The sequence below is a fragment of the Trachurus japonicus genome, chromosome 13, assembly GCF_045865225.1.
Source record: "Trachurus japonicus isolate A0001 chromosome 13, Traja_1.0".
Lineage (NCBI taxonomy): Eukaryota > Metazoa > Chordata > Actinopteri > Carangiformes > Carangidae > Trachurus > Trachurus japonicus.
In genome coordinates this window covers 24,795,830-24,819,280 of record NC_140919.1, presented here as the reverse complement: position 1 = coordinate 24,819,280, position 23,451 = coordinate 24,795,830, and the positions used below count along the sequence as shown (strand labels likewise).

Genomic DNA, 23,451 nt, shown 5'->3' with positions numbered 1-23,451 from the left:
AGTGCTGAATGGCATCACTGCTGTGTGCATGGACTCCTTCAATGGACTTGAAACTTCACATCTACAGAGGTCAAGGTAAGCTAAGTTTCATTATCATCATATATTTTCTATTCAAGACTCATCTACTTTCCATTGCCCGAACACTGCTTCTGTCATTCATGTTTAATACGCACTTTTCTTTTCTTTTTTTTTTTGCTTTTTTTTGTCAAAGTATATTAAGAAAAAACATTCAGAAACTGCTGATGTCTGTTGCCTCGCAACTGACCTGTGATGCCTTTAGAGCTACAGTACAACCCATCAGCACTGTCTGAAGCGCTGAATTTCATAGGGCAGGACTGCTGAACCTTCTCACCCCCAAAACAAATTCTGTTTCACATAGCAAGTTGTTGTTGAATATTTGACATGCCTGTAAGGTATCTTCTCCAAAACTGTGTGTAACACAGGCAGAATATTTACATGGGGGTAAAGTTTCTGAGTAAGCCTCCATCCTTCAGCTCATAAGAAAACACATACAAAGAATAATCACAAGGAAATCACTTTGCTGTTAAATCTCTTTATATAAAACTGGAAACATTTTATTACATTCATCATACAGAATGCCCAGCATTTCCTTTTCCTGTTTGTTTTTTTCTTCATCATAAAACTACATTCAAAAAGGTATCAAAATGCAAATAGAAAATAGACCAGCTGAAACTATACAGTACAAAAATACAAACATCTACTCAGAACACAGCTGACAGGATTTAACAGGATTAGGCAGCTTTTCTCGTGTAAATATGTAAACAGAACAGGTTTTTTCAGAACTGTCTTACTCCCTTTTGGCCAGTTTTGGGTAAACTAACATTTGTAAATCTGAGAAAGCAGTGAAAAGATGTTAAGACGTAACAAACATGACTATTTTTCAACTACAACATGAGTGCATTGTCCTGTTCGTTGTGACACTGAAGTGACAGGTCACACCAGAGAGTGGCACAGCATTGAAATAAACGTAGGTTGAAGCTATAGACTCTGATGTAAAGACCATTTTCACTCATGGTCACTAACCACACAGTTAGCACAGTTATTTCAAGGGACCGTACTTTTACCATCCACTCCTGTGTCATTACTGGCAGGAGCAGATGGAAATCACGCCATGTCTTATTTTGTGGAGCAGTTTACACTTTGGGCAGAGCAAAGTTGGAGCTATATAAATACATAGGTTTTTCACACAGATTTATTTCGCTTCTGCAGCCCTGTTGAAATATAACCTGATTAGAGTGAAATTGTTGCTCTGACGAATGATGATTTGACCAAGTCATTACACAAGGGTTAAGAAGAGTTCAGCAGATTCCCTTGGCTGGTAACTGTCACTTTTCACTACAATCATTTGTGTTACTGTATGTGCTTGGCTAGTTTTTACACAACAGTGGACTGAGTGAGTTTTGGAGAAACTGTCTTCAAATACGATCAGACAAAGCTGACGAAAAGCACCAAACAGAGACATACATGCATCTCCTTCACACTTCTATCTTCCTTGTTAGAGGTGCATGGTGAGAGCTGTATGGTGGTGCAGATGGACAACTGAGTATTAAAGGGACAACAAGGAGTTTTCTCCGTTGGCAGAACGAAAAATTCCGCAACAATAAAAAAGTCTCATATTAATGTGGATGAATCTACGTTACCCACACTGGTTATGGGCCCATTTTCGATAAATATATCGTTTTGTCTCTATCGTTATTTTGTTATTATTAGTGGTGGCGGAAATGCTGGGCGAGCCGACCAGCGTTTCTTTACTTTCGGTTTTGTGGCGAGTCATGAGAATAACACCGCCGAACCGCCGTTTGGTCGGAACTACGACGGTATGTGATCGTCTTTGAACCTCTGACTTTAATTATTGACGAATGAAAACATAAGTCTGTCTTGCGCCGGTCAAAGAATTTCACGGTGCGCGCGGAGGCTCATAAATGTAGTGTGAAAACGCTTCGCTTTTCCAAAACTCCTCGTTGTCCCTTTAAGCAGTGGGTGGGAATAAAAAAATGTGACATCATCAAGCAAAACAGGCAAAAAAGAAAATGATTCATGGAGATGTAGAGAAACTGACTTAAACATTCATGCTTAAAAATGTGCAGTATGTTGTCATCTTTTAAACCTTCTAAAATTATTGTATAACAATAATGTCTTCCTTCCTATGCTTTTTCTACTTTTCAACCATCTACGCTAGCCGCAAATCACCCCGACATCTTCCCCATGTGAGCAGTTGTGTTTCCCGACCCTGGATCTCTTGCATTCCAGCAGCGATCTCTCACCACCCTCACACTCCACGTCATCCAGAAAGATCCTGACGCTGCTGTCAGCCTCCCCCAGCGCGGCCCTCTTCATGACCGCCAGAGCCGTCGTGAAGCCGAGCTGTCGACACACCACGGTGCCTGCCTTGCTGGTGAAAAGGTCATCACACACTGTCCCCCACTCTCCTCGGATAAAGATCTCCACTCTGCCCCGGTCTGATAAACCGTCAGCGCTCACCATTCGCACGGAGCCGACCCTCAGCCTCCTCCCTCCTCTTCCTCTTTTGTAACCTCGACCTCTACCTCTTCCTCTGGGCCTCTTGTATATTTGATTTCCCTCCACGGCACCTTCCAGCTTCTCCCCAAGCCTCAGCTTTTCTTCCTGCGCTTTAGGCATCATGGTGTTGGTTGGTGGTCTCTGTGGCTTGTAGGAAGATACAGTTGGTTTCTGGCTCCAGTATGGCGGACGTGGTGTGGTCAATGCTTCGGGACGCTTGGGGTAGCGTGTAGGGGTCTGGGATTGTTTTAGAGATGTTGTGGATGGAGAAAGAGGAAGCTGAGGTGTTGTATAAGGTTGGGAGGTGGTACTAGGGGGATACGGACGAGTTGTCCCATGTCTCCTTGTTGGATGTGTGGTGATGATTGGAGTTTGAGCAATCCTAGAGGAGACTGTCGTCATGACGGTTGTGCGATAACCTGAAGGAGAGACAGAATCACCCTCTTTATTTAAATATGTGGTTTAACAATGTATTAAGACTTTTTTCCCACAGAGTTCTACACATTTATAGGGTAAATATGATGCTACTGGTCAATAAGCGAGCCAACAGTTGGTTAACTTAGCCTGTAGCACAAAGACTGCACAAAGAAAGGAAAAACAAAATTCCCTCTAGCCTGTGAATATTCTCATTCATCCAGGTCATACAGTAGTTCTCTACGTCCTCTAAGACAAATAACTAAGTCCAGTTGCGTTCGATTGAAATTTCCTTGAAAATTCCCTCTAGCTTTACTAACAACAATATAGTTTGGAATTTCTCACTTATTAAGGGAGGTTTAGATGTGTTGGTTGCCATGTCATCTTGTTAGGCCAGCTGTTTCCATTTTTTATGCCAGGCAAAGCTAACTGGTCAAACATGATCACAAATCAAGTGGTGAATTACACAGTGAGCAGGTTTCCTAACAGCTGCTCAGAGAACTGTTCTCCTTGAAGTCCGAAAAAAGAAAAGACATAAACACAGACACACAAAGATGAATGTCCAAACTGAGGCTGATGCAGAACCATTTATTAAAAATAAATAAAGCCAATGTACCTGATTTAACTTAAAGTAGTGCAAATACTCGGGATACATATAAGCACCTTTAATCCTGCTTTATACTCTTGTACCAGCCAAAGAATAGCATAAGCAGGGGTTGAATTTGGGAAAGAAGGCCACTTTAGCCAATTCCACTTTACCTGAGTTCAACATTAGCTTGTGCAAATGGCTCAATCTCCAGTTTATATCTGCACAGGAAAACTTATTCATTTATAAATTGCCCTGTAGTCAAAACACTCCTAGCTGTAATTAATATTACAAAACTTTAAAACTATGACTGCTTTTAACAATTCATTTGGTGAGTACCACTCTAATCTCTTGACAATTTAGAGGATTTTTTTTTTTTTAAAGCTCTTGCAGAGTTGTTGCAAAATAAGTGCAAAGACTGATAAGATGCATACATAAAAGAATAAGATTGTATCAAAGAATTGCCTGGATATGGATGCATGGAGTATTGTAAAAGGTTAGAAAAACCCATTGTATTTAATGACAGCCTTTAAAAGAATTCAAATTTGTATTTACATAAGAGATCGATCAATTGTATTGTAGATAACACAATCAAATTGTTTAAGTATAAGTGCAGAATAATTTATAATAAATATATTATCTCATTTACAGAGCGAACCTACTTTCTATTTTACTTTCCTTTATTTATTGCCTCACAGTTAGCACCTGTTTGATTATCTGTTTCTAATTTTACCATGCAAAAAAAATGTCTAAAATGGCTACATAGCTCATCTCTACCATAATGCACATGCTGAAAAAGCAAAGAATTCACGTAATTTTCATTATTGTTGTCTATACAATATAGCTGTGATGAGGCTTTAAATGAAATTGTATAATGGCCAAGACTGCACTGTGATAGAGTCCATATCTACACTGCAGTACTGACATGGAGCTGATGTATAGATCAAAAAGTCCTTTTATTTACAGTAAACTTAGCTGCCAGTTTAAATGTCATATTTCATATGATTATATTTTGATATAAGTAGTGGAATGTTTTATAATTTTAAAGGAAATTGCAAATAATCTTCCAATTGAGGCTGGAAAATACTAGTTTAGCTATTGACATATAAAAAAGTAGAACAAAAATAGAGTGCATAAGAAGAAATGAGCTGGTTTGACGCTAGTGGCTTCTCCCCGAGGCAAGGTGTGTACTGCTTTTCTGGTAGGTTTAGCGTTAGCCTTAACAGTCGGCACACGGGTTGGATAAGTCGGGGACCAAGTGGCTGAGTTAACAGTTGATCTAGGAGATGGATAATCTGTGGAGCTGGCCTGGTGACCAGGTGCACCAGTGGGCCTACCAGAGGGCGTGGTTGCCGCGGGAGTTGTTGCCATGGCCGTCTGTACAGTTGTCGGTTTGATTCTTGTGGCTTTGGTTGTTTTTATTGTTGTTGCTTTTACAGCTGATGTTGTCGGTGGTACTGTCGTCTTTCTTGTTGGTTTTCTTGTAGTCACTGTTGTTGGTAGTAGTGTTGGCTTGGTTGTTGTTGTTTTTCTTGTTGTCGTTGTTGTTGTTGTTGTTGTTGCTGCAGCTGTCGGTGGTGCTAACTGTGTTTTTCTTGTTGTTTTTCTTGTTGGCATTGGTGGTTTTATTATTATTATAGGCTTTCTTGGCGACTTTTTTGTTGTAGTTGTTGTTTTTCTTGTGGTCGTCGTGGGAACAGCTGTCGTGGTTGGTTTCTTGTTGATCACAAACTCTGCAAACACGAAAAGAAACAGTGGACAGTATTAAACCTATACCGACTTTGAAACATACTGTATATCCTCATTATTTTAAGGTCTTCTTTACCTTCTTTGGGGTGGAAGTGAATCAGTTTTCCCTTTATTTGAACATGTGAAGGTTTGACATTGCATTTTCCTGGGGCAGCTCGTCTGTATGGTCAACAGGGAAAAGATTAACACATCTAACCATTTTGATGTTTTTTCAGCACTGAATCTTTGAAGGGACATTTAGATAGACATAATTTATTGTCTTTGAAGAGTTTTGTTAACTGGCTTGAGCTGCAGTCAAGGTCTCAAGTTAGTTTCTTTTCACAGCTGACCCCAAAAAAATACAATTTAAGAAATATTTGCACCAAACACTCATGTACTGTAGTCGTTAAGAAATGCTTTAAGAAGAGCTACCTGGAAGGATCCACTATCTTGTAGATGACTCCTGCTCTGGCTGTGGCACTTGGAGCTCCTGTGGCTAAGAAATATAGCTCACCTAGGGAGATGGACAGAGCAAAGAGCAATTGTCAGAGAACAATAAGAAATCGGGAGAAAGAGTGAAGCAGAAAAAATACAGAGAGAAGTATGTGTGGGAGAGCAAGAGCAAGAAAGTAGGGGAGACCAGGAGAAAACATGAAAGGGAGTTGGAGGGTAGTTGGAGGGGAGAGGATATAAGTTCAAAAACTTGTGCTGTGGTAAAAATGGGGGATGGTGTCTTGCAGTGAAGGGGCTAGGACTTTGCTTGAACTTTTAAACTTAAATCTCCTCTGGAGCACTTTCAGTGGGAGGATAGAGATTATCTCAGGCCAGCAGCATGTGTGCAACCCTCCCTGGTATAAGTGAGTCTGCTCTCTTTAATCCAAGTCAAACCAAACCCTCTACTGGAACATGTAGACGCCTTAGATACTCTGGCACTTAAGTAAATTAAGATATTTACATGGCTTGTCATCATTTGCTCATTGTACATTATTTTTAAATTTTCAAAGAAGCCTTGAGGTATAGTACTTTCCTGTAAGATTATTTTCTACTTTTTCTATTTCTTAGGAAATAATAATTTGGTTACACTCATTGGTTCAAAATGCGAAAGTGTTTTGGCTGCATCAACAAAACCTCATTAAAGATTAGAGATGATGAATTTACCACCAAAATATGTTTTCAAAACACATACCACATAATCTTATCACTGAATGTAACAAAAACAAACGTTCCCACACATGAATGACCTTGGGATGGCCTGTTCTTACTTTATTTTATTGTTGGTTATGCAACCATTCCCCCTGGATAAAATGGGATCATTACCTGCCTCATCCTCAGCAAAAGAGATGATGTATTTGTAATAACTGTTGATGAGTTTTGTGAATCTGCAGGTCTGGTCTGTTCCCATACAGATCTCATTGTACTGCCATTCACCTGTGTTGGCATCCTCCTTTAAAGACATCAAACGCCTAGAACATACATCACAACAAGTATGTCACTCTTTACATTTAGGCATTTTAGTGTATTTATGAAACAGTGCAAGTCCAACTTACTTTGTGTAATGGTAATGAGAGAAGAAAAAACACATACCCACTCATGAAATCCCCAAAGATGTAGAGTCCATTGAGGTTGGGCATCTGACAGCCTCTGTAGATGTATCCTCCTGTCACCGATTTGCCCAACTTGTGGGGGTAGGCAAAGATAGGCAAGATGTCATCTACATACACAAAGAACAGCATATCACTTTATTCTGTCTATCACATAAAAAGAACACAATCTTTGACATGTAATACTACAACTTAGATCCATAGAGAGATAAAGGTTGTACATATAATGAAAAGAACAAGTTAAAAGGTTTTTTAGCCTGAGCTCAAAAAGCACAAACTTGTGCCAACATAAATGACAAAGTAGAAGCTCGCAGAGCAGAAAAACAGGATATTTTATTTTACTCTTTAATCTGTCTCAGAAGTGAAGCTCGTAAAAGGTGAAAGTGAAAAGAAATGTCACAGCTCACATCGGCATCCATTTTGCAGAGGCCACTTAGAGTCTACATGAACATTAGATTCAGTTTATGGAGGATAAAGTCACAGACCCAGGAACTGGACTCACCTAGAGATGAGTTTCGGCAGAGTTTGTGGTCGTAGCAGCTGAATCCCTCTTTTGCCCTCCATCCATAGTTTCCTCCTATAAAACATGTGTCGACACAGTCAGTACACACTGTTTCTTCATAATAGAGTGAATATACTGTAAATATACTTTTTGTCTGACATGGCTATTGTCTGGGTGGAAAAAGAAACTTGTAATTTGATGTTTATTTGCTGCCTTTTTTGGAACTAACCAGAGCCATTCGCCTCCTTCACTGTTAGAAAGCACCCTGAGATTAAGCTGTGATGTCTGACTCACTGTCTGTGCGGTCTCTCAGAGAGCTGCTTGGTACCATGTGGGGATGAGTTAGAGATAATGAGAGCCGTTTCATGTGCTGCCACCAGCTAACGATTTCCAGTGAGATCTTAAACGTGTTTGTGCTAGAAAAGTAAAGCCAACTGAGACTGAAATGTTGCTTCAAACTAAAATCATTGTACCTTTAACAATGAGATCCACCTCTTCATATTTGTTTTGGCCCACGTCGCCACAAAACATTCGACCTCTGCCTCGGCCTGTAGCGGGGTCACCACGGTCAATGGAGCAACGCCACATGTTGCGGACTCCATAGGCATAAACCTCTGCCACGAAACAAGAGAAATGTACTTCATTATACTTCATTTACACTTTTGAAGTGATTTTGCACTCAGCACGGCTTAAATTGGTTGTTTACGAACACACCATTCATCTAAAATGCTCTTTTTGTTTTTTTAATCATGGTTGTATATGATTTTAGTATTATCTGATTTACCAGGTAGTGCATCTTTGTCCTTCAAAAACGGGTTGTCTGATGGAATGCTGTACGGGGCTCCATCATCATTGTTGTCGACATCAATACGCAGCGCCTTGCCGAGAAGTGTTGACCTATCAGACACAAGAAGTAAGTACACGAGAGAGCGTGTGAAAGAGAAAGTGGCTTTCCAGAGGAAGGGTCAAGGCCTTGCGTCTGGCATTCATTTTTCTTTCCAGTTTCAGCTTCACATCTTTTACTTTCACACACAGTTCTTTTGTAACAGCTCCCTTAAATCTTGTGTGCAGATCATCACTGTAGGTCTTCCTCTACATCCAATGTCCTGTCATTGGTTACTATCCACTGTTCATCCATCTGAACTAAATCTTTTAGTTTGTTCTCCCCTGCTTTTCCAGTCTAGAAGCCCACTCCTCCCCAGTCGTTTATTTTGCACTTTTTCCCTCCCTATCCCCCAGTCACTGTCCTCTTATACCCATTTTCCACTCTTCCCAGACTCACACTCCACTCTCTCTCTCTCTCTCTCTCTCTCTCTCTCTCTCTCTCTCTCTCTCTCCCCTATGCATACCAGTGTGTGGCAGCTCGCACTGTGTAGTGTCAATATTAGACTTGGCAGGGTGTACCCTCCGTCATTCCCAGAGAGGCTAATGCAGCATGTCAACAAAACCCTTCAGAACAGTAACTAGCCTCGTGGCTTCACTATGAGGCCTAGTCTCGTTTCCCCACAGGTCTAGTCTAAGGAAAAGGTGTCAGCATCTCAGCAAAACCATATGAGTAATAAAGTTTATCATTAACCTGCTGCTCATAGCACTAAATGCTTGCTAAACACAGTTTTTTTTTCCCAAGGGGAAATAGAGACATTAATAATTTAATTTAGCCTCACCATCTCTAAGACTTTTAAAGATAGCATTTTTGGTTTTATTTTGGTTTGAATTGGCCCATATTCATATCAAAGACACGTCTCATTTTGTTAGTTGTAAGTACTTTGTCAGCTCCACAACTCTCAGTGTAATTCTTGGAGTATTGCGTAATGTGTATACAAGACTAGAGCAGCAGCCTTATAAATATGCCTCTGACCTTTTTATACCCTTTGGCAGTGATTAACAAATGAGAATGAAGAATGACAGGTGTTTACAGTTGAATGACAAAAACATCATTATACTGAAAAAAAACAAGCACATAATAACATCCACATATGCACACGCAGCACTCAAACTTTGTGTTTCAGTGTAATCATATTGGCACAACGCACATTGCCTTAAGCCACAGCTAGTTTTTCTATGGAATGAGCCAATTTATTATAATGTAAAGGTCGTGCGGCTTGAAAGGTGAGTAATGTGTACCAACACAGTAAAAGACCAAAAATGCCCTGCAGCCCCTTTAATAACATTTCATTTCATTAAATGAAAAACACTGCTGTTGGCATAAACACATCCTGCCACCTCTCCTTGACTTGTCGGTGATGTTACATCTCCAATCGGCATCTATGCACTGCCACTGAATATGGGAGACTGTTGCTCTTATTATTGAAGCAACAACTCCTATACAGTCAAAACTATGTATTGGGGTGGGGCCATTTTTGAAAATCTTGTATGAATTGATTGTTGAGATCTCAATGAAGGAGGGCCTTTGGAGCAGATTTCAGAGATAAATGTTTATTTGTTTTTTATCTTTGGTATTTTATAACTTGAGCGCTCCAGGATATCCTCATTTTATGGGAGTTTTTATAAGTGGAAGACAAGTGGTCTTTTATGTTTGTCACTGAGATACAGCTCAGAATTTTGATCTCCATAATTTTGATGCTTTTTATTAGACTTTACTTAACTGGAATTTAATTACCTGGGGATAATAAGAGGCTGATTCTAACCGCACTTTGGTATTTTGTTTACGTAGCTGACGCCTCTGTGTCGAGGAGGTTTTTAAGGTTTTCTTTAATCAGCAGTGGGTGTTTTTGCAGGTTAATCATTTTAAATTACACAGAGTTCTGATGCTTTGAAAGATTAATTGTAATTATAGGGTTTTTTTACAAGTTGGGTGTCAAACCTTTCCTGGGCTAACATCAAAGGTTTGCTACATATCTCAGATTGTCTTTTTTTCTTGGCATGAATATGTATTTTGTCAGGACAACCGTGTGCTACCTCAGAGGATTTGATGTTAGGTGTTACTGTAGCTGATATCAAAGTCCATCCTTGAATTAGTTGAATTAAATCATATTTACTTATTCTGCGAGTTGCCAAACTTTCCAAAAGGGTCTCCAGCTCGACCGCCATCACCGATGAAGATGTACAGATAGCCGTCATGGCCAAACAGGAGCTGCCCACCGTTATGGTTGGAGGCCGGTTCCACCACCTCAAGGATGGTTCTGTACCAGAGCAGATAAAAGATGGGTATACACATACAAAACTACGCAGCATGCAGTATGTGCACTTCACACGGACAAAGTATCATTAAAGGTTTTTCTCTTTGTTCCCAGTTGTACTTTTCACCTCTCAGAGGAGTGGTCCAGCTGGTTTTCATCATGTGTTGACAGTGTGAACTCGCTGATACGTATCCTCTCCTCCTTCTTGACAGACACAGAGTAGTAGACATAGGCTTTTCTGACTGTCGTGAACCTAAGTACAGAAGAAGGGACAAATGTTAGTGTCATGCTTTACGCAGTCACCTTTACTTTAAAGGGATAGTTCACCCAAAATTCAAATTTCACTCATTATCTACTCACCCTCATGTCGACTAAGAGCTGTGAGAATTTTCAGAGTCCTCCGTTCCTTCTCTGAGTTACGGGGGGGTCTGCGCAGCAGTATTTGTCCATATAATGGTTGTCAATGGATACCAACTTTCTTCGTCCAAAAAGACACATCAAAAAACATCCAAATACCTCCATACTGCTCGTCTGTAATGTCCCTCTTGTATTGAAGCCCCGACATGAGAAATTGTTCCGCCGGTCAGTGCAAATCACGCAAGATTTGCACTGACACAGGAAGAGCAGTGAACTGAGGCACTGGGAGCTTCCGCTACAAACAAGCTAAACAACAAAATATAGACTTATTTCATTTTTTTCAGAACAATTTCTCATGTCGGGGCTTCAATACAAGAGGGACATTACAGACGAGCAGTATGGAGGTATTTGGATGTTTTTTGGTGTGTCTTATTGGTGTGACTTATTTAATTTTTTTCAGAACAATTTCTCATGTCGGGGCTTCAATACAAGAGGGACATTACAGACGAGCAGTATGGAGGTATTTGGATGTTTTTTGGTGTGTCTTTTTGGACGAAGAAAGTTGGTATCCATTGACAACCATTATGGACAAATACTGCTGCGCGGACGCCCCTGTAAGTCAGAGAAGGCACGGAGGACTCTGAAAATTCTCACAGCTCTTAGTGAACATGAGGGTGAGTAGATAATGAGTGAAATTTGAATTTTGGGTGAACTATCCGTTTAAGAGTCAAAAGTGCGACAAGCTGTGCACTCCTAACACCAATCCCCTGTTGGGTTCTGTCACATATGAAAGCATGTACCTTGGGTGCAGGGCTATGCAGAGGAATCCCCTCTCGTCTCCAGCCCATGGTGATGTCAGGACTGCCCGGGTGAGGTTGAGGAAAGGGCGGTCGATCCTGGAGCCGTTGGCCAAATACACCCAGACATAACCCAGCTGCTCGGCCACAAAGAAGCGATGAGTTCCATCATCTGCATGGATCATGGCCACAGGGTTACGGAGGCCGTTGGCAACCTCCTGTAAACACAACTCCAGACAACCTTTTGGATCCTCGCGCACCAAGCCGAGGTTCTCATTTAGCTCTGGAGATGGAAAAGAAGAGATATAAAGGAAGAGTTGTTATTAGATTTGGGTTTGTTGTTTCTTCCTCTTCTCCACATTGTTACCCAGACTGCACACATACAGAAGTAACAGGCTGACATTGCTACAAAAGTAGTAATGCCAGCCTGTTACTTCACTTCACTTGTCCAGACTGCTACAACTATAAATGCACGACCATGAAAATGTGTGCAGACATTAATGGCTCTCCGGAGATGAATATTCACTCTCACTGTTAAATCAGACTCATGTATGAGTGCTAATTAGTGTGTGCGCCCGCTGGTGAACATAAAAACATCCCTCCAACAACTTACCTGCATTTGTCAGTACATTTGGATAGCAGTACTGTTTGTCTTTCAGCTCCAGGAAGTCACAGAACCTTGTGCGATCGTCTTCTATTGCTGCTGTCAGGTTTGCAAACTGCTGCAAACTCCCGATGCTCTCCATGACCAGACTGAGTGTGTAGCGACACTGATGCCAGTAGTCAGAGCAGTAATCCCTGCACAGTCCAGGCACCATCCGCATTGGTGTGTTGGCGTCTTCAGCATCAAACAGGTGGGCAGCATATGGAGAACACTCCTGCAAAGGAAAAGAAACACAGTAAAATTATCTATATACTGTTTAGAGTATCTCAATACAAGTGTTAACATGCATAACTCGGCTTTTTACTGAATGTGTGAAAGAAAATATATCAATTGTTGTTTTTTGTCATCCTGTAACTTAGAGGTTATAGGATGTTAAGATGTCAGAGATGTTAAATACTAAAATCACCCAAACATGCCACACTTTATACATGTGGAATATATCTGAGGGTCTTCATGCAAGCATGGAAACAGACTAAATCTCTCCATTATAGACATCTTTAAACCAGGAGTCATTGCACTTGTTGACAATGAATGAGAGAATATGGATAAAGGAGTGTATGAAATGGCAGTTAGGGCAAGAGAGATAGATTTATTCATATCTTGCATTTTATTATGTAATGTATCATTGCCACACCGGGAAAATATCCAATACTTTTGATGAAAATGTTGCTCTTCAATAGATTTTAATCAAGGGAGGAGAGTTTTGAAAGTGTCTGCCCCTCTTTTAAGCCGCTTTGTTTATCCCAGTTAAGGACATGTATGACTACGCATCAGATAAGTGGAGGATTTGTGCACTTATTCCACCTCAGTTCCTCACCGCCTTACTCTAACTGGTCAGGCCTGGGTTATATACAGCTTGTCTGAGCGCTGCCTGGTATAAATGGATCCCAGGACGGTCCAGTCAGTTATTAAGTCACAACCACACTGTCCACACCCAGAATAGTGAGCTGCAGGCACAAGGGCGGCACGGCAACCAAATCATCGTGTGGTCGACTGGTGCTTTTTCACTCAGTGCCAGATCAGCCAAACTGATCATCACCGGGAAGCAGAACCCGAGGAACAAACAAAGCATTTTGCATTCACTCATAAAATGCTTGACAGAGCACAAATATGTAAATGCAACTGAGTGGATGGCCAAAAGATGCACGAACTGTGATCAAAAACCATGTCAGGAACGCTGGAAATTAAAATTCCCACAGGAGTGACAATGGGGGAAAAAGGATTTTGATCAATTGCAGGTTGGGGAAAACATAAAATCAATTAGATTAATAGTGGATCGTTGAGAGCAAACTTTTCCAAAGAATGTTTTGTGCAAAAAGTTTAAATAATTCAGCACACGTCAGAAGACCTCAGACTGACTTTAATTGCCTGTCTACAAAGCAGCTGCAACTTGCAGGCCTTGAAACCAAATATATTGTCGTCTCAAGTTCCTGCTGCACTGGATCACGATCTTACACTGAACCTCACCAAGTGTGACTACCTCTACTGCTCAAAAAAACGTTTGTTGTACATTTTGATGTTGCAGCTGCATATTGATAACTTACAGTAACATTAACACCATGGCATAGAAACCTGGTTGATCAAAAACATGCACACGTAGGCTACTTACACTGGCAAACTCTGTATCATAATATGCTCTTCTGTGCTTGCACCTAAAAAGACTGTCCATAAATAATTTCGGCTTTTGCTTCTTTGTGCATGACAAGCCCAAAAGGCCCCATTAACTTCTAACACATTATTAATTATAGATACAACAGAGACAAAAGGGGAAGAAATTCATGTATGGGTGAGACACTGTATGTGCAGTTGCTGGTTTAATTATCGATTTATTCATTGATGTTCCTGTTATAAACAAGTGATAAACCGGTTGAATAGCTTAGTACCCAGTTGCTACAAATTGTGTCCAGATTCATATCCCTTAAACTATTTATACTTTCTGAGGATGTCACTATCTCCATAGTAACAAAGGTCCAAATTGTAAATTAGAGTGAAAATATGCTACTTATTCTACAGTACATGCCTGACAATCTGCATGTTTTTCAGTCAAAGTAAACCACTCATGTGTACATTACAAACAGAAACTGTTAATAGCTATTTTGGCAACCTTTGTCAACCAATAGTAGGGGGGCACAATTGTCCATTTTGTCTGAGGCATGAAAACTCCTGTTGAGCAAGAACAAGACACACGTGGGGCCTTTGGTTTGCTGTGTTGTTCTTGTCAGCTTCTAAGCTAAACAAAAATCTGACAGTAGGTCCATGACACCTTTTTATTTCCCTTTTCCACAGGGTTTAAAGCCTTGTTGATGTAATGTTTTTAAATCAAAGTGGCTAGGCATGTTTATCTAATTTCGTGTTCATACACTGGCATTAATGAATGATATCGCTGACCAAAAACAAAGAGGTAGAGGAGCTTATGGTTACAGAGAATCTTTGTTAAATGACATGAAAATATATTTCTGGGCAGAGATCAAAGGCTTCCTGGGAAACAGCTTTGGCACTACAGGGCCAAAACAAAAGCTGAGTTCAGTCAAAGTGCTGGAGCTGTTGATGAAAGCAGTTTTTTGGAGCAAACTGGGATGCAGAGCAGATGGAAAGCAACCTAATTGATCCCTGTGTTCTCAACAGTTTGATTCATCTTTACTACTCAGAGGGCCACTGTAGAGTCATGCAGATGTTTCACATAAAGGTGTCTGATGGGTCTTGGGATGCCTATGATAACCAAGGGAAAACAATTGAATGGTTCTTTAACTGGTTTATAATGCCCACTCATCTTTGCAGCTACAGGTTCACACTGTCTTCAAAAGCCACTCATTGTCTTATTTTGGGCCCTACTATCATAGGGTTGGATAAATGCATGTAACTATAAACAGCTGCTGCCTAACAATGCAGCCACTTCAAAATGCTCTAATTTGGTGTTTATGCTGTCCAGTTCAAAAGCAGACAGAGATTTAACCTTGAAAAGGTAATAAAAAGCCTTTTTTCAGCTTGGCGTTTATCTTTCTAACTCCCCATATACTGCACCGTGGTCCACACGCCTGTGTTTTATTACAGCTGGGAGAGAAGAGGAGACTCGTGGCAAACAGATGGTTGGTAACTGCGTGAACTTGCACCTTAACTGGCCCCTAAAAGGGAGAAACTGAAAGAGACGATGGCAGAAAGGAGAGATATTGAGAAAAAAGAAGGATTAAGTTCACTGTATGTGGATGCTAAGCTCCAGTAGTTCAGAAAATCACGAAGGAAACCAAACCAGCAGCTCAGTGCCGCGTGGCTTTGTGTTTGAGATTTGAAATTTTATGGTGCGTTCATTTTCGGCTGGGAAACTTGAACATCTACAACTTTCTGCAGCTGTCAGGAGCAAGCTGCATCATGGATCATCTTTTTTTAAACTGCGTCTGTAAACAGTCTAAAACATGTAGCAACACATCAACCTTAAAAGTGCTTTTAAAAATGTAACAGGAGAAACATTTTTTTATTGTTCTGTTAAGAGCATGCTAAATGTTTTTGAAGTGGCCTCAAGCGGGTTTCTGTTGGTTTTTGTTTCAATGTTGCATTTGTTCATATTAAATACTGGTTAAAGGGAAATGCTGAGCAATTGCTGCAGGTTAGAATTCACACGCAGGCACGCATACACACACATTTCATTCTGCAGCTGCATTTAAGTGACGACTTGCTCAATAGAATTTATTGATCTCCTTTCTTTAGGCTCAATTGTTCCTTTCATTTCTGCCACATTTGATCTAATTCTCTGCTTTCATGTGTCTCTGCCATTCTCTCATTGTTCCCCTCCTCCCTCTCTCTCTCTCTCTCTCTCTCTCTCTCTCTCTCTCTCTGTTCCTCTCTTGCAGGAACTTGATGTATCCTGAACCCCTGGCCAGAGGAGGAAATGGTTGTTTATTTGGTCAGTTAAGCTCGGGGATCATGACTACCTCCCTCCTGTCTCCCTAACACACACACACACACACATGCACACACACATTTGGTCACTCATTTTTCTCATTGCCTGTCTGTCTCACTCTCTCTCTCTGTCTCTCTCTCTCATTCTCTCTATCTGTTTATCTCTTTCTCTCTCTTCCCCCCTCTCTCTCTGTCACTGATATCAGGAAGCCCCCGCAGGGCGGCTGGAACAGAGGGGCCTCAGTGTAGTGGGTTTATCCAGGATAAGTGCCCTGGCAGTGCCGTAACTTGACCACCTCTAGGGCCTCTTTTAATTCAATCTATCGACATAGGAGCAACCACAACCACAGAGAGATTCTTCCAAAAAAAAGACTTTAAAAATCTGTACTAATATTCTTAAGTCAAAGAAAGAAGACCCATGTGTTTGTGTGCTTTTAGAGCCAACTTTCTCTTTCATAAAAGACTGAAAGTCAAGGAGGGAAAAAAAGAAAAAAAGTTTGGAACCACAATACTTGTGTTTGCTTTTAAAATGACATTTAAGATAATTATGCTCAATTAAGAAATGAATAAATTGGACATAACTGTTTCTTCCAAATGGTTTCTCATGACTAAAATAGCTCTATGTGAGAATTAAAAGAAACACATCTAAGCTTCACATGTACACTGCTCTGATCTCAGTAAAACTACACCAGGACTGAAAGTTGTACGTGCACTGCAGTACTGTCATTACACCCAAGACACAGCCTGTGCTGCTTGGAAAGAACCACAGTAGGCTATAATTACCACAAAACCTATATTTTAGGAGTCAGAGGATTTGTCATCGACTTTACATAGCATATGATGTTTTGCCGGGAACACTTGCACTCTTTTTTCCATTGTTGCCAGTGCTGATATCTAAGATGAAAGTGTTATTCATAGGACAGCCCTCAAGCCCAGTTGTTTTGGCGTCTGTAGAATGAAGATTTTATCTGAAGTTTATTGGCCAGACTTGAACTGTGCTGCACCAATCATCCAATTTGCACTAGAGATCTGCACGTAGTTTGTGCCTGAGCTGCAAAGTCAGCGCCGTATTATGCAATCAGTGAGTGGGACTGGCTTCAAGGCTCTCTCTGTCTAAGTTTAGCGAGCTCAGAAAAGAAACTAAAATGCTAAAATAGAAATGGTCATTATTCCCCAACATTTATTACATAAGATTGCAATCTCATTTACTCTCAGCTCATATTTAACTTTATTTTGTCAGATTAATGCAGTAGGAGTGTTTTTAATAACTGGTCAGCCTTTACTTCCAAGAAACTGTCACTGTTTAAACAAACTGGGCTAATTTCCTCCATAGAATCTATTCAGTGTTTGTCTGCTGTCACTGAGATTTTGTGTACAGATTAATTCAGTTTTCTCATCAACAATTTAGTGTAAAACACAGGTAAATACTGCATGCAATTCTTCTAAATCTTGATGTAGATGTAGTTAAAACATGGAAAGTGTGTTTTATGAGACTACGAAAAAGTGCTCTTAAATGTGCTGTTAAATTGACCAGTCTTTCTCATACAGCTGTTCTGCATCAGGGCCTGGAGTCCTGCTAACTGCTGCCTATGTCTGTGACTCATGTGGGAGAAGACACTAAACAAATGCTGGAGCCTGGAAGGAATGGAGCATGGTTTACCCTTTGTGGATTTACTGTAAGTGACGATTCAATAATTTGTTATTCTGTTATTTTATTTGTGCTAATATGTGAATGGATGGATGGCTGTAATGTTCCTCACAAACATCTACTTTTTTTTTTACACTGCATTATTTTGGTTATTTAGGTTCACACAGTGCAATTACAACCCAACAGGTCAAAAGCCCATGAGAGCTTAGTACAGCTTTCCTAGCATGAGTAACTGCTGTCCACCAAATGCCTGGTTCTCCATGTAGCCATTAAACCACATGTTTTGTTGGTTCTGTACTCATGACAAACCAAACCACAGCTTCCTTTGGAGTGAGACAGAAACCTGTATTTCCAGGAGGTCTCAGTGTGGTGATTCAGTCTCCACTGGAATATAAATGGCATTATTATTACCTGACAAACAAACCAGAGGGATACATGCTCTTAATGCTCTGAATTTAAATAAACATGCTCAAAATATGTTCTGTGCTCATCTTACAGACCCCACTGTGTAATGCATCAACACCTATTTAGGCCTCCAAACACCCTGCAAGAGATACATAGACTCACAATATCTAATATGTCCACCACAGCACAAAATGAAAAGTTTGTGTCAGTGTAGATTGTATATAAATGTAGAGTGCCATTTTGCTTCATAAAACGTTGGATTGTCACATAATGAAATGCATTTGATAACAAAAACAAAAGATGATATAAGCTGGGCCACATGCTTAATGTTTCTCTTACCTGGCAGAGGATGCTGCGGATGTACTTGCCGCAGGTGGCAAACCCTGAATGGTCAAAGTTCTCCATGATGGTGTAAAACCTGGCTGAGACCTCCTCATCTTTCTCCAGATCACAGCATCCAAACTTGGAGTATTCCTTGCAGAAGACCAATGGCTGCCGGGGCTCAAACGGAGGCTTGTAGTCCAAACACTGGGGGTGACAGCTCCCCCACCAGGCCTGGAGGAGCAGCAGCACAACTGACACGAGCAGGTGAGGGGAGAGGGTGTGCTGCAGGATGCGCTGTGGGGCCAAATTACAGGTTTGTAGGGTCATGGTGTGATGTTGTCGTCTTTCAGTTCAGGTCTGGCTGTGTGGCTTTTGACCGAATGATTGCCATTAACCAAAGCAGCTTGGATGTGATCTTTCACGTGGCCATTAGCATCTGTCAGACTCAAACTTTAAATCCCTGTAATATTTTAGAGTGTTTGATGTCCTCATTTGATGCCCTGGCCTCTGCAGTTTCAGGCAGCCATATGTTTTTTTGTGTATGTGTGTGTTGGTAATGTGTGTTTATCAAACACACTGACCTAGCATCACACCTGCCTGCAAGTTGGTCAGAGACCTACAAAATGCTCAGGATCGCGTTGGTTAAATCATGGACCCACACATCTGGTCTGCATGGCGAGCTGCCCCCTGTGATGTGTGTTTAGGGTCAAGCTGATCCAGGTCCAGTGAGTTCTTTTGATGGGTGATGGTGATCTGCAGTTGCTTGGCAGAGCCAGTGTCCCAAGGTGTCCTGGATCACAGCACAAATTCTTAAATGAGATGAGCTTTCCAATCTTTCTGTAACTGGAGTTTAAAGTCCATTGGATGATTGTTTCTCAAAAAGACATTTTCCGGATGCAAAGCAACCCAGAAAGCAACCCAGCTTCTTGAAAATTGAAAGTTTCACCTTGAGACGAAGTTTCTGCAAAATATTTACTCCCAGCTTGAAGTCACTTGGCGAGTCCCGCTGTGTTTGCTCTGGACATGTGCTCACTTGCTGCAGCGGATGTAAGCCATACATGCAGACAGACAGCGGGAGAGAGTGAGAGAGAAAGTTCTTTCATTCACACACAGAGCCACGCTGCAGCCTTAGATCCCTCCCTCCTCACTTCTTTCCTCCTCCTCCTCCTCCTGCTGTCTCCCCCGCTCTTCTTTCCTTTTGCTCTTTCACTCTCCTACAAAGACACATGCATTCCTTCCCATAGCATGCGGTCTATATTGCCCTGAAGTTGCAGCTTTCCACCTCTCCTCCCTCTGGGCTCCCCCCACGTTCAGCATTCCCAGACCTCCTCTCTGTCTCTACTGTTTCCAGACAGACTCACTCACACTGCCCTGTGTGTATGTGTGTGTGTGTGTGTGGGGTCAGATGAATCAGGACGTGTGCTGGAAGTAGAGACCAATGGATTCTCCAGGCAAAATTCCAACTATTATGTTAAAGGGCAGAAACGGACGACATATGCATCTAATTACATTGCACAAAGTAATTGTGGCTGTATTACAGTATGTTCCTCCTGAACAGCACAGTGACCGTCTCTACCAAAAGACAAAATATTACAGAGTCAGCTTGCGTTGTGTTGCTATAGGCTAAATCTGACTATTGTCATTTTCTCATAACTTATTAAAGTAGCTGTATCTGATATTTTTCATGAAAACAATTCATAGAACTCTCATCTTTCTCATGCTGATTTTGCTACAGCAGGGAAATGACATACAGACAAGATTGGCAACTACCTGGTTTTATATACAGTAGTTTAGCATTCATTAGAGCCAAGATTGTTTCCCAACAAGCTGGTGGAAACCAGAACAGAGCTAAAAGTAAGTAACATCACCCCTAATGAATGGATGTGCAAATATAAAAGTTAGTTTCCTGTGTTTCCACTGCCTCTTAGTGTTAAATGTATCAGTTACTGCAACTTTAAAATAGTGCATAGGCTAAAGAGATAAAATATCAACCTAATGGTGTTGTTGGGGATAATTTACTTTTTTGATTTATCAGCTTTTGTAGATTACAGTGTGTGTGTGTGTGTGTGTGTGTGTGTGTGTGTGTGTGTGTGTGTAGACATACTGCTACCATCTGTGTCTCATTATTGTCCAGCCACCTTTTAGATCAGTGAGAGATTCCCGTGTGGCTGGTGGACTGTCAGATACTTTATCATGCTCCCACGGATAGGAACAACATACCCTACAGCCAGACGCTGCCCGGATTAAATAGATCGATGGACAGTTTATTATGTTATGTAACATCATGATTCATCATAGTCTTCATAGATTACAGTAATAGAACTAAACTGAATTGTTAATAGATGGAAACGTTTAAAAACAAATGTGACTTTTCAGCAACGTCACTGGAGGTTTATATTCAACATTTTCAATTAAAGGTTGGTTTAGTAATTGCACCAGTAAAAAAATAAATTCACTAAAGCATCATTTCAGCAAAACAGCTGTATGTAGTTTACTCTTTATAATGGATTTTCCATGTTTAATTTGCAATTTCGTTGTTGATCGCACATTTCTGCTGTACCAACAAAAACATCAAGTTAGGACATATAATCACTTCTGGCATCAAAGGATATAATCTGACTCTGAACATCAGTGTATCAAAACTTCACTTGACAAAGATTGTGGTTATTTTGTTGTTAGTTTTTCTGTTGCTGAAAATCCAAAAGAGCTTCTGAGTATTATGCGGCTCTGTTTATCAGAAAACTAGAGTGTACAAAGTTATGAAGATTTGAAGACAAGATGAGATGTGTGCCGCGTAACAGCATGACAAAAGAAAAAAGAAAAACCCAAACTTCTGCAGACAGTGTTCATTCTCAGCTTGTAAAATGTGCAAATCTTTAGAATGACTAGAATAACTGAGTCTGTGAGTCAGTCTTTACTGGAAGAGACAGCCAAGCGCACACACATGTACACACACACACACACAAACACAAAACTCACCATGCAGTCAAGGCAGCAAAGCACTGGCTCTCAGACTGTGTCTCTATCTTTGTTTTATTCTCTCAATCTTTCATACTGTAGCCTACGTGAGTTGTGAGTATTTACTTGCTGCAGAGCCTGACCTCACTCTGTGACTCGGTTCACTTCAAGGACAGTTGGAGCTTTCATGTCACAGCACATATCTACAGTCTTCAGTCATTTGACTTAGCTCTTTCATAACCTTATGACTTTAACCACCACATCTGTTTGTGTCTGTGTGTTGTCCACGTAGATTGTGTGTGTTGTGTATTTTACAGTAGAATGCACAATGCATCCTGCAAAACCACAAACTTCTGTTTCTTTCCTTGCCAACATCCTTTAATTATTTTACCCTAATTGATATTTATTTACTATGTACATATCTGTGCATAGTAACTAGACATCATGATATTCTGATATCAATTTCTTGTTTAAGCTAAATAATAAAATCAAAATAAAAAAGCCGCCATGATTGTTGGTCTGAGAGGGCATGCAAATTGTGATCTCCAGTATGATAGATAGACACACTTTTTTCACCTTACTACTTAAGGATACACACTGGTACTACACAGTGTACTTAGACGACATGAATGCTCAACACAGTAGTAATACAAATACTTTTTTATAAGGAGAGCTTTGTTATCCCAGTGCAGAACTTCACTGTCCTCTCACAAGATTTGACAGTTAAAGTGACAGCGACCTGCTGAGGTAAAAAGTTACAGTAAGCATTAGTTTGCCAAGAACAACTGTGAGTGTAAGAGCCGAGTTTACATCATTGTTTTCCTCTGCCCCTTTCACACCATATATAGACATCTTTGTGCCGGAGTGCTACAGCTGTTCAATAAAAACAATGGTGTGTGTGTGTGTTTGGAAGGAAAAGTTGAAGACATCAAATGTGATGCTGTAAAAATAGTCTTCAGTTAATTTTGCACTATTTAAAGGAGCTATTTGTAACTTTTGCTATAGCACTACTTAGCCAAAGTTAGCATTACCAGGTGTTTATAGAGGGCAGGTGACAAGTCCAGCATCAAACTCCATCACTTTACAATATGGAGAGGAAAGCAACACGAATGTTACCATTTTCCTTTTATTTTACTGAATAACATGCTAACCAGTTAGCCTGGCCTGTGTTGTCACTTTTGATAGCAATTCACCATAGCCTACAATCTGCCTCACAGCAGTCTGGAGGCCCTCTGCTATTTAGGGTGTTTTTTTCCTGCGTGTGAGTTTAATAAGGCATTGTATTAAGCACTCTGCTGAGAGGGCGTATTATAATCTCTTGTCTTGTAAATACAGTGATAGCCGAAGCTCTTGTCAGGAGACATTCACCACCACAACAAGAAAACACATTTGGAAATCGCCTTTAATGCAACTTTAACTCCAAAAAAGTTGACCTAGTATATGTGTTTAAAGAAAGGCCTAAATACACTATTCACTGCACACATTTTTGGCTGGGGTGATTGCTTATATTTTAGCCTTAAGGAATTACAGCTGGAGGTTTCTTTTCCAAAGATGTGGCAGACAGAGGTCTGAAGTGTAGCTCCTATCTTAAATCTGAGGAACGGCCTCTGGGTGACATTTTCTTTATCTCACTGATGAGTCTGTTAGGTCAGACAGCGCTTGGCTAAGGAATTACACGTCAAATAATTTCGCCATGACAGTCTGCTCTGTCCTTCATTGTCTTGTGTTTATCAGTCATTAATCTCTTTCTCCTCTTGTCTCCTGGCTTGGCCCCCATGCTAGATTAGATGTCCTGCCAGAGAAGCCAGCGATCACTGTGTTTGGCAGGTTAAAACATTCTCTCTGCAGCTACTGTGAGTGAAGATTTTTTTTTTCCTTCCAGCGGACCAAGT

The 23,451-nt window shown here is 40.7% G+C and overlaps 1 protein-coding gene and 1 long non-coding RNA gene across 3 annotated transcripts in view; one reads left to right on the top strand and one right to left on the bottom strand.

The window, feature by feature from the left end:
- Window positions 1-2,014: 2,014 nt before the first annotated feature.
- Window positions 2,015-19,824, bottom strand: LOC146976019 (HHIP-like protein 1). 2 transcript variants are annotated; one of them, XM_085795531.1, is made up of 14 exons: window positions 18,617-19,824; window positions 12,280-12,544; window positions 11,670-11,949; window positions 10,640-10,765; window positions 10,372-10,515; window positions 8,157-8,269; window positions 7,846-7,986; window positions 7,373-7,447; window positions 6,854-6,980; window positions 6,587-6,732; window positions 5,702-5,783; window positions 5,367-5,449; window positions 4,814-5,274; window positions 2,015-2,982 (listed from the first exon to the last, which is right to left on the bottom strand). In XM_085795531.1, exons 1-14 carry the CDS (start codon window positions 18,926-18,928, stop codon window positions 2,197-2,199), a joined length of 3,141 nt encoding a protein of 1,046 aa, XP_085651657.1. In that variant the 5' UTR covers window positions 18,929-19,824; the 3' UTR covers window positions 2,015-2,196. The 2 variants fall into 2 exon arrangements, with proteins under 2 accessions (XP_085651657.1, XP_085651656.1); XM_085795530.1 differs by having other exon boundaries at window positions 2,017-2,960; window positions 4,879-5,274.
- Window positions 17,773-23,451, top strand: part of LOC146976017 (uncharacterized) — a 22,564-nt gene continuing 16,885 nt past the window's right edge. The window contains exons 1-2 of the long non-coding RNA XR_015037469.1: window positions 17,773-17,900; window positions 18,725-18,865. This is a non-coding gene — a long non-coding RNA (uncharacterized LOC146976017). The remainder of the gene's footprint in view (window positions 17,901-18,724; window positions 18,866-23,451) is intronic.

Coding starts and splice junctions, on each gene's coding strand:
- LOC146976019 (XM_085795531.1), bottom strand. CDS start 18,928: ATGACCCTACAAACCTGTAATTTGGCCCCACAGCGCATCCTGCAGCAC. Junction 8,270..10,371: donor TTTGGCAACTCGCAGAATAA/GTAAATATGATT, acceptor TGTGTCTGATAG/GTCAACACTTCTCGGCAAGG. Junction 6,981..7,372: donor CTGCCGAAACTCATCTCTAG/GTGAGTCCAGTT, acceptor TTGTGTATGTAG/ATGACATCTTGCCTATCTTT.